Raw genomic sequence first — 10444 nt, 5'->3', positions numbered from 1 at the left:
CAAGCCCATGTGTCTGGGCACAGAGCCATTCAAGGGGGCAAGGTGATCATTTCACCCACCCCCATGTGTCTGGGCGCAGCTTGGTCTCGGTGGATCCAGATCTTCTACGGCACGGGCTGCCCGTCCTGTCGTGCTGCGCAGACACAAGGCGGTGCACATTGATCGCCTTACCCCTGCCCAAGCGCCTTGCCCAAGTGGGGGTAAGGCGATCATTGCGTGTGGCCCTGTGTTTGTGTAGCACAAAAAGGACAGGGCAGCGCACCATAGAAGATCTGTGTTGGACCCAGCAGAGTGAACATTTGACCAAAGAAAATATGATACCAAAAAGACCCTTAGACTTGTAAAGCCTCTACTATACACAGATTTTTTTGCTCATGCGCAAGCGCAAATGCTTCGATGCGCACTGATGCGAAATGCGCAGACCCCACCCACGTCCGTGTGTACTCACCTAACTTTCGAAGCGATTGCCTAGCAGACTCGAAATAATGACTTTGAAAAAGTCGATCGATCGAGAGAGAAGACTGAGGAAATCCTGAATAATTGATCAAAAATCTTACTTTTTTGGTTATTCCACCCATTGGATTCTTGAATCATAGAGTAGATCATCTTCCTCAGTACCTCACAATCAAAAAAATTTCGATCCTCTCATCCTCTGCTAAGTCTTAGACCTTACTTTTCATTTTAGTTAATTTCAAAATCTTCCACCATTTCATTTACTGGACTCTTCTCTGTTGTTAACATCTCTCTTTAATTTTTGACGTTTTATGATTGCATATTTCAGCACTTTCGTTCCTTCAATGCCCATCGTTTCAATACTCAATTTTTGGAAATTCTTTCTTTCCAGTTTCGATCTCTCTTTTTCAAAATTCAAACCTAGAAATTTGCGCCAGGTTTCTTCGATCCAAAAACTCTCTCTCTCTCTCTCTCGCTCGCCGCTTTCCTTTTACTGAATTCGTGAAGGCACATCTGGGAATCAGAAGCTGCAATTCAGGACATATCTTGATGGAGGTTACACTGAAAGTTTAACAAGTTTAAGGACAGATGGGTGTCCCCTTTGTTTATTTTTCTGGTAGTATTTCTAACTGTTGGTACGTCCCTTTGATGAAAATTGTCTTGATATAATTTAAGATAGATTCGTTTGTTTCCTCTTTAATTTTCATTGTTTGCGGAACTTTTCTCGTTTCTGATGATTCCAAACATGGTTTGCTTAAGTTCTTCTCATTGTGCGCATGTTTATTTCAGATAATGTAGACAAGAAGAGGGATAAACTTCATGTCACACATAATAGACGTATTTGGAGTGTTCCTTAATATGAAATCAATCCTATGATAATCTATGTGGTATCTTTTGCAGTACAAACGAAAATTGAGACTGAGTTAAAGAGGTGGGTTTTTTTTTTTTTTTCCTGTTGGGGGGGGGGGGGGGGAGAGGATAAGGGCGATGGTTTTAGGAAAAATTAATGTTAGGAAACTTAGAATAGTGTTTGGAGAGAAGAATGTGCAAGGTAAGGTAACACATGTCAGTTTAAAGGATCGTTAAGGGAGAACTAAATGAAGGTTTTAGGACTTATTGGCGTGGAATTCTGGCTTAGGCATTGTTTCTGGTGTTGAAATAGAGGTTCCAGGCAGATGGTTGGCAGGAAGCTAGGGTAAAAAGAGGGTTCTAGAAGTTAAAGACCAAAGCTTACAGCTTTCTAAACGATCTGTTTTATTATGGCCTTTTGGTGACTCTTTGAGCAGACTTTTTATGCACAAGGTTGAAATATTACGGTTGAGTATATGTGTGGTTCCTATTCCAGTAAGCATTGGTCATAGGTTAGTTGATTTTCTTTAATTCAAGGGGGGGGGGCTGCATGATGAGTAATTGAATATCCTAAAGTCCTTGAGGGCTTTGCAAATTCTATTCTATTGGTCTTCCATCCTTGAGGTGTTCAAAGTCACCTTGTAATATTGTATGCAAAAGCTTAGCGATCATTGGAGTCTCACCTTCCAGCTATTGATAAATTAAATAGAGGCTATGGTCAAACACCACAGTTAAGAAATTACGCTGCAAGGAGAGCCATGTGGAAGTGCCCCCTCCCCTGGGCGTTCTCAACTTCAACCCACTTGAGCATGTCTTGGGATTATTGTAAAATGTCATTCTTTCAGACTTTCTCCAATTGATTGACACACCGTTATTTTTGTGCCTCCTTGACTATGCCTGCTTTTCTCTCTCTGTCCTGGTTGTGCCATTGCAGTCTATGGATGAGGGACCTTGATGGTTGTCTCTTACAATGGAATGGTTAATGGGTGAGAAAACTCTCAAGGACTAATGTAGTCCTAGATAGGTAGGAGACCTACTAGGAGCCAAACAACAAGATCAAACAACATAAGGGGCTGCTGGTTCGAATGGACAGCACTAGGATTTTGGTCAATTCCTAGGGTTTGGGTTGGATATTGGGAAAGGGGTTTATAGGGTATTAATGGGCAGATCTAGGGGGTCAATATGGTATTAAAAGATTAGGGGTTGGATGAGTTTTGAAATTCTGTAATTCTGGACAGAATTGGATTTAGGGTTTTAATGGAGGTTAGGGTTTGATGGATGGAGGGGAGTTTGGACTAGGTCTAATGAAGGGGAATGGCTGGACAGATTAGAAGAAGAAGGTTTGAAATCAAATCTCAGATTGAAACTTACTGGATTTGCAGAGATCTTCAATGGTAGCAACTTTGAAGATGAACAATGGGGTCTCCCGATCTACAAGATGCAAGGAGATAAGTAGCAGCCTTCCCGATCTTCACAATGCAAGGAGTCGATTGGAGATCCACCAATCCCTTCACCTTGATATTACTCACAAGACAACCTTGATATTACTCACAAGGCACACTCACAATGGAGCAAAGGCAGCAACAAAGGCAGCAAGCATAAGGTTGAGTTTTTATTAATCAAAATTCGTGTACAATGCTGGCCTCCCTTACAAACTTATATAGAAGACTCAAAAATAGACTTAGACACTAAAAAAGAATGGCCTAACCTTAACCCTAACCTATTAAGCAACTTAAACTGACTAGGAAACTCAAATAGACTCAAAATAGAGTCCTAATGACTTAAAACAACTTAAACTACTTAAAATAAAGAAGATTCCCTAGTAGCCAATAGGATATAAGAACCTCTTAGCCAATAGGATCACTTCACTTAAATTAGACCAATTGAACCAATTGAACCAATTGGATGCAGCCAATTTAAACCGGTTCAATTAAAAACACAAAATAAAAACTAAGTATTGGGCTAATCCCGTATGCAACCTATATACCCCTATTTCAGGCCCACTAAAGTGGCCTAATACATAGAAAACCCTTGGGAACAAAGGCCCAACATATATATATCCCAACCCTACACTTATTCCCAATGAAACAAGCCCTATTTGATGATGAATCTGCATCAAGGACTGTCAAATTCCTTCTTGATGGCATTTTGACTAGGAAATTTGGAGTGGTTTTCATATAAAAATGCTTTTTTGGCCTTATTCCTTTAACTAAAATTCAGATGGTTAGATTTACAGAGGGGAATTCTGAAGGTAATACACATCGTTTTGGATTTTTGCAGCATTGTTTTCTGGATATGTGAAGGCATCAATCAATGAGGATTTAGGAATTGGAAGCTTTTGAACTATTAAGTTGCTGTTGATGAAAGATTCTAATGTGGGACTAGAGTTGAGAAAACCCTAATCCTCTATGGTCCCAGTCTCCATTTAACTTCTCACCCTCTAACAACTACGACAAATCCTAATCAATATTAATGGAGTTACAAAGTGATAGTGGAGTGTAGAGGGGAAGGCGATTTAGGTTCAAAAGACAAACTTAATTTAGGAATTGGGGGATGCCATGGGAGAGATCAAATATCTAAAGAACTATGCACTCAAATCAATGTTTCTTGAAAGAATTGAATACTAGGAGAAACCTAACATGTAGTTGGGGTGGGAGTGATTTCTATCACTTCCATATGTGGCTGGCTGGTATGACATGTGAGTTTTAAACTGAAACCAACTTTTTGACGAAGAACATTTTGTGGTGGTAATATAGTAAAGATTGGCAAATGAGAAATCAAAGAAATCTCTATTAAAAAGACAAGAAAGTGTTATTTATGTTAAAATGATATCATAGGTCAGAATCTGGCATATTTTTTCTGCTCTGGAAGAGTGAGGGATGTACTTTACAATTATCAGCCAGACAGGTAATGTGACTCGTAACTTGGTCGTTAACTTTTGGAAAAGGTCCAGGTGTCTCTTACTTGAGTGCTGGCTGGCTCCTGCTTTAGACTATGTGAGAATGTCCCAATAATCAGTGCCTCAAGAATATCTCTTAGTAACCTTGTGTTAGGATAGGTAGACCTAATTAAAGAGGTCTTCAAACCTTTGAATGACAATTGGAAGGCCATCCATAGTTGGCATCCTCAGGATTTGAAATAGTTGGTGTTAGGCTTTGTGCCTTGAGCACAAGGCACCCTTGAGGAAGAACAGATCTTAAATGAGCCCTTGTATGTTCAGGTCCTCACCGGAGCCTTGGTACCTTGTTTGATGTGACATGCCTTGCGTCATAACTTCCAAGGCATCTTATTGAAGGGGTTAACCTTCAGTGCTAAATGTTGATATATTTCAACCAAAATATAACAGCATGCTCCACCATCCAAACCAGCGGTGGAAATGGTTCAGCTTCAACTGAGAGAACTCCAACATGAGAAGCTAACCATGCTTGGAATTTGGGTTTTGAATTGCTACTAATAGTTCTCTGAAGCCCAGGTAATAGGAAGTTCACTCAATGATCTATTTAACAGAATAATTTTCTGATGGGTATTGTTGGTGGAAAGGGAAAATTCTGACTCACTCGCAGAAAGTGATCTCACTACAGGGAAGGTAGTAGTTCTAGGGTTTTATTCATCCCTTGGGTTGAGTATTAACATAGCAACGATGGGTTACCGGATAAGGTTGGAGAGTTTAACAGGTGATAGTTGCTGCCCCAAAACTACTGCTATCGAGAACAACCAGCAGCAATACACAGTACAGTAATGTAAAGGAACAGAATAGGAAGTCAGAAATAAAGTGAGAATAACGGGAGGGAGAGGAGAATAGTACCTGAGTTGCAGAAAGGACTCAAAATCGCAGAAGAGAAGGAGAGGGGGGAAGGGGGAATCGACCAACCTGGCCGCACTTGACTCAAAACCTGCGAGATAATTTCAAACGTCAACTCAATTTTCCATTCAATTCAACTCTATCATATGTGCTTACATTACATATAAGTAAAAGAAACTCAACTCAATATGGAAACCTATTCAAGTAGGAAATAAACTCAAATAAGGAAACTACCAAATAACTGCTACATAATATACCCACCATTATAAAATATAAGATTGCTGCTATGTAAACTACGAGCCCCCTTTTGACCAAAAAACTAGATTGGGCCAGTTGAGTCTCGGCTTGGGTCTCCAAAGTGGGTCATTCTGGTCCAACCAGCCTAAAGCAACTGCATCAAAATATATATATCTTTTTAATAAATATGTTGTTGTATTTTCTCACAAATATATTGCATTGTTTTACTCTTTTGGATTTTACATAAATAAGATTACAAATACATAATGTTTGAAGAAGAAAACCATAGACTGCTTATTTTTGGAGGGGGTATATACTGCTAAAGGATAACATATATATTCTCACCTTTATCATATACTTCTCATTTTTTAGCATCATATATAAATTTATAAAAAAAAATTATGGGAAAAAGTTAAAACAGAATCAACATATGTCTTTAGACTAATGTTCCTTGCTGTTCCAAAAACATGACAATGTTTGTCGCTACCACTTTGATCTCTTAGAACCATTTTTAGGTGTATGTTGATGCTTATTCTATTTTCCATCAATTTCATTATGTTTCCATCATTTCCAAATATTTTTGAACTTGTTGATATAATTTAGATGAAATGCTTTTATTTCCACAGGGACCAAAATATAGACTGAAACAAACCTTCGATTCATTGGGACAACTTCCTAAGAAGTTGTTAGATAGAAGACCTGCTATGCAGCTGCGTTCACCCATCATTACTCTAGCAGAACCCAAGTGCCCAATCCACAAGCCATAACTCCTTGAGACTTATAAGTCCAAACCATTCTTGGATGGAAAAGACATGTGATTAACAATAATAATTGAAGGTTGATTGCCCTAGAGTAGCTTTTTGCCTCTCTTCTTTTCATTATTCTCTAGTATGTTACGCTGGGGTCTGAGACATTTGTTGGTATTATCTATATCGTCTTATACTCTATATGGAAGCCAACATATGTGCAATTCTTTGGTCTTCACTCTTCAGGTTTTGTTGAGAACAAATAGCAAGTGCTTCCATGTATTTGGTTATATGGATTATGCGGGAAAAAAATTTGTATCGAAGCACTTTAGGAGGTGGCTTGCCCAGCTGGTATGGTGTGCCTGAGGTGTTTTAATGGGCAAGGTTACAAATTTCGGATGTTGACGGAATTCAGACCCCTGGCAACGCCGAAATGATGAAATCCCACCAAAATTTTGTGCATTGTGGTGAAAATACAGAAATGGCCATTTTGATGCCCAAAAAGTGGAATTTTGCCCTGAATTTTCAAGTGCCTGTTTAAGCATGATTACACATGTTTGAATCATTAGATTTGGGGGTGGGTGGGAACACCCAAAGTGATAGTTTGGCTTCAGACCCTAGGTTGCTAGTGTATAGAATATAAAATATTGAACACCCAACTAATATATATTTATTCTATTTTTTGAAAAAATTCATGGGGCAAAAGTTCTGTGTACAGCTGTGCACGCTTGCACGGTCGTGCCTCCCACTCACAATGGGGGTCGAAATGACCATATGGCCCCCCTATTTTATGCATCATAACCCTCTCTTCCTTGTGCGGCTGTGCATGAAAACCGCCCCCAAATTCATTTTAAGAAAAGGGGGGTTTACCTTCAAATCAAAATATGTCCAATGTTGCTCAAATCCACCCAAATCTTGAAGCGGATGCTCCAAAGTCGACTGCCAAGCTTTGATCCAGCAGTTAAGCAAATGCTTTTGGCAAAACATCAGGGTTTCCAGATCTCGCAAGCAAAATTTACGAGGGGCTCGAAATTTGGGTTTTATATAAGAGGTTTGTATCATTTCACTGAAATGTGGAAGTCTTGTTAATTCACGTGTCCTTTCGTTTCAGTTCTATCCAAACCACAACATTTTGCTGAAATTTCGAACCATGCTAATGAGGACAAAAGTGGAATCATGTCCACAGGCCCAGGTGCACAGGGGTGAATTATGTCATCCTATTAAAGAGGGAGTAGATGGTTTGTGCATAATGACCTATTGATGTTTCAAATTGGATCACACTACTGATCACTGGCTAATCAGCAGCTTGCGCACAATGTCAGCTTCTGAGTTATACTCGGAGCATGATTGAGTATTCCCCATAAAGTTCTGTAGTTATAACTGTTGCATAAGGTCTGATTTGAAATAGTGCCATGTTAACGTCTCTTATGGATTAGCAGTGACCTATATCTCAATCTTATGATCTTACTGATTGAATCTATTGTTTTCTAAGTGAACTTGCAGATTTAAGGGTATCCTTGTAAGTTCAAAGAAATCAACAGACAACATACCCATCCTGCACAGCAGATCTACCAGCTAAATACAGCGGCAGTTCTAATTGACTGTATCATCGTGATAGTCTTGAGTGTGTGCATACTCTGCCAGATGCTAATTGGTTGACTAGTTCATATTCAGTTTCAGTTATATTGATCTCAAGTAGGTTTTCATGTTTTTGTCTTATTTTCTGTTTCCATTTCCACATTTGTCCTTTGTAAATCCTTATGGTATTCACTCATTCTTTCTTTCTATCCAGTTCCACATGGATGCAGAATCACATAGTATTTCCCAGGAGTCGGAGTTCACAGAGCTTGCCCCAATGAACAGTGTAGTAGTTCACCATTTTGACCAGCTGGAGGGACATTGTGCCCTATGCAGGAGAATCTTTTCTCCAGATGATGAAGTTAATGAGGGCTTTGAAACAGATAGCCTGTGCGGGGACTGTAAGCGTATGTTTCTTGAAGATATTGACACAAACATACGAGATTCTCATCATAGTAGTTCAGAAGGGGGAAGAGCTGGGTACAGCAGGAGTTCCGAGTCTGCTGAGGATCTGTTTTCGCAACAGTTCTCTCATCTGATTAATTTGGTCAGGCAAAATCAGTATTCTGTCCCCATTTCTTCCTTGGAACATGAGGTTCAACTTACTGATGGTGATACTGCCACAAGGGTGGTGCAGCGTACAAGCTCACGAACTACTCCAAGTGGGTCTAGGAGATGGAGGAGAGTGCTGTCTGACAATGAAAGTGAAGTTTTTGATAACTTGGATTCTGTTTTTGGGGAGAGTGAATCCAATGTAAGCTTTAGTGGATATGGAGCTTTCCATTCTGAGAGTGATGCAATTTCTTTCAGTGCTTACGGTGGGGAATCAGATGCTTCCGTGGATGGTCATGGTTTACTGGATAGAGAGATGTTCATCCAACCAGGTGATGGAAGTGATATTGACAGTGATACTGATATAGACCCAATGCATGCTGGACTAAACCAATGGAATTTAGATGACCCAGAAGATGGTGAATGGGAAGAAGCTGATGCTGAGGGAAGCACTGTTGAGACTACTGAAGCAGAAGGTTGGATCCAAGATGCTCTCATTAGGAGTCCAATTGAAAATAATGGCCCCATAAACTGGCTGAGAGGGATTCAGTCGCCTGAAAGTGGGGGATTGATTCATTGGAGAATCCGTCAAAGTAGACGTACATACATCCCTGACGTCTTCACAAACTTGGAGGATGATTCAGAGGTACAACCCTACTACATAGGGAATCCCGGTGACTATCTTGATACAAGAGGCTTTGAAGAACTTCTCGAGCAACTTGCAGAGACTGACGGCTTCAGACGAGGGGCACCTCCAGCATCTGCAAACTTTGTGGAATGTCTACCTCTCATGGTCATAAATAAGGAACATGAGAAGCATGGGAGTTTGGTCTGTGCAGTGTGCAAAGATTCCATACCCATTGGTACTGAAGCTAACCAACTCCCCTGCATGCACCTGTACCATCCTAACTGTATCTTGCCGTGGTTGAGTGCTAGGAACTCATGCCCTCTTTGTCGTTTTGAGCTTCCAACTGATGACAAGGATTATGAGGATGGGAAGCACAACACTGTTAGTAGAGTAGGAATTCATGAGATCCAGCCTCAGGACCAAGGCAATGAAAGTTCCTCTGATATCTCCAGTGATTCTGAGACGGATGAACAAAGTGATATTAGTAATGGAAGAACTGAGAGAGGAGAATTGGTCAGTGGAGAATATGCTACTGATACCTCTGGGAGGGAGAGAAGAAGAGGAGGGTGGTTTTTCTTTGCTGCGGCTCCAATTGTCAGCCTTGTTGGTATTGTTCTTGTTTTGTGGTTCCGGAACCCTCTTGTGGAGAGAAGAGGAACAAGAGGACGTTGTGCCTTCCCTGAGCAGGTTCAGCAACATGTTGGTAGGACCCCTATGCATGAGCAGAGAGGGAATAGGAGCAGGAGATGGTGGCCATTCTTCTAGTAAGTTTTGTGAGTAAAGCTTTATTTGGCCTGGGATCACTGATTGCCAAATATATATATTTTTAATGCCGGTTGGGGTTAGTTATTTGATTTGCATCCATAACGTTCAGATTGAGGTTTTCTGTGTCTTCTTCTGTCATGTATTTATATTGTGTGGGAGGAAGCTTCAACCGTTTTGGTTCTTATGGAGTTGGACCACTCTCTCTCCTGTTTGTGTATCCATTTTCTCAAGTGTTTGTGTATATATTCTCAATCAATGACACATCAAAAACTCTCTTAAGAGTTGGGACAAAGCTCCGAAAGCATTGCTGATGGTAAGTATTGTTAATGAAGGGAATAAGAAAACCACTAAAATGCAGGAATGCGCCCACAGTGATTGCTTCCGTGCACGAATGCTGTGGGCCTAACTGTTCGGGGGGGATCAATGGGATTGTACCCCCAGTGGCACTTGGCATTTCTTTCCCTAGTTGATACAGCCGGTTGCATCAAAACGTAATATATACCACTTCTGGCTTTGGCACCATGGCTATAAATATTGGTATCATGATAAAGTATCGGTTTTGGCCGATACCAATAGTTGCCAATATCTTATCCTTGCAAAGGGCCTCTACTTCCTCTTTAGGTAAGAACTCTGTTTGGTCCTACCTTTGGAAGTGTAATGCTCATCTAAAATTCATACTTTTTTGTGGCGCTTGTTAAAAAAGGCCTTTGTACCAGATCAATTTCGAAACGAGTTCTTCCCATGGAGGACCTCAGCTTCTTTTGCAATATGGAACCGGAAACAGAGTGGCATCTGTTCCGCTCCTGTAACTTTTCAAAGAGAATCTAGGTAACT

The 10444-nt window shown here is 40.4% G+C and overlaps 1 protein-coding gene across 4 annotated transcripts; it reads left to right on the top strand.

Moving 5' to 3' along the window:
- The first annotated feature begins 815 nt into the window (after positions 1 to 815).
- On the top strand, positions 816 to 9903 carry LOC122651809. Of its 4 annotated transcripts, none has more exons than XM_043845356.1 (3): positions 816 to 1069; positions 7580 to 7782; positions 7880 to 9903. In XM_043845356.1, exon 3 carries the CDS (start codon positions 7886 to 7888, stop codon positions 9608 to 9610), a length of 1725 nt encoding a protein of 574 aa, XP_043701291.1. In that variant the 5' UTR covers positions 816 to 1069; positions 7580 to 7782; positions 7880 to 7885; the 3' UTR covers positions 9611 to 9903. The 4 variants fall into 4 exon arrangements, with proteins under 4 accessions (XP_043701291.1, XP_043701292.1, XP_043701293.1 ...); XM_043845358.1 differs by lacking the exon at positions 816 to 1069 and adding an exon at positions 7288 to 7479 and having other exon boundaries at positions 7591 to 7782; XM_043845355.1 differs by lacking the exon at positions 816 to 1069 and adding an exon at positions 7288 to 7479.
- Positions 9904 to 10444: the final 541 nt, after the last annotated feature.

Source organism: Telopea speciosissima, chromosome 2 (assembly GCF_018873765.1).
Source record: "Telopea speciosissima isolate NSW1024214 ecotype Mountain lineage chromosome 2, Tspe_v1, whole genome shotgun sequence".
NCBI lineage: Eukaryota > Viridiplantae > Streptophyta > Magnoliopsida > Proteales > Proteaceae > Telopea > Telopea speciosissima.
Note: the sequence above shows the minus strand (reverse complement) of the source record. Positions and strands in the feature narration are given on the sequence as shown.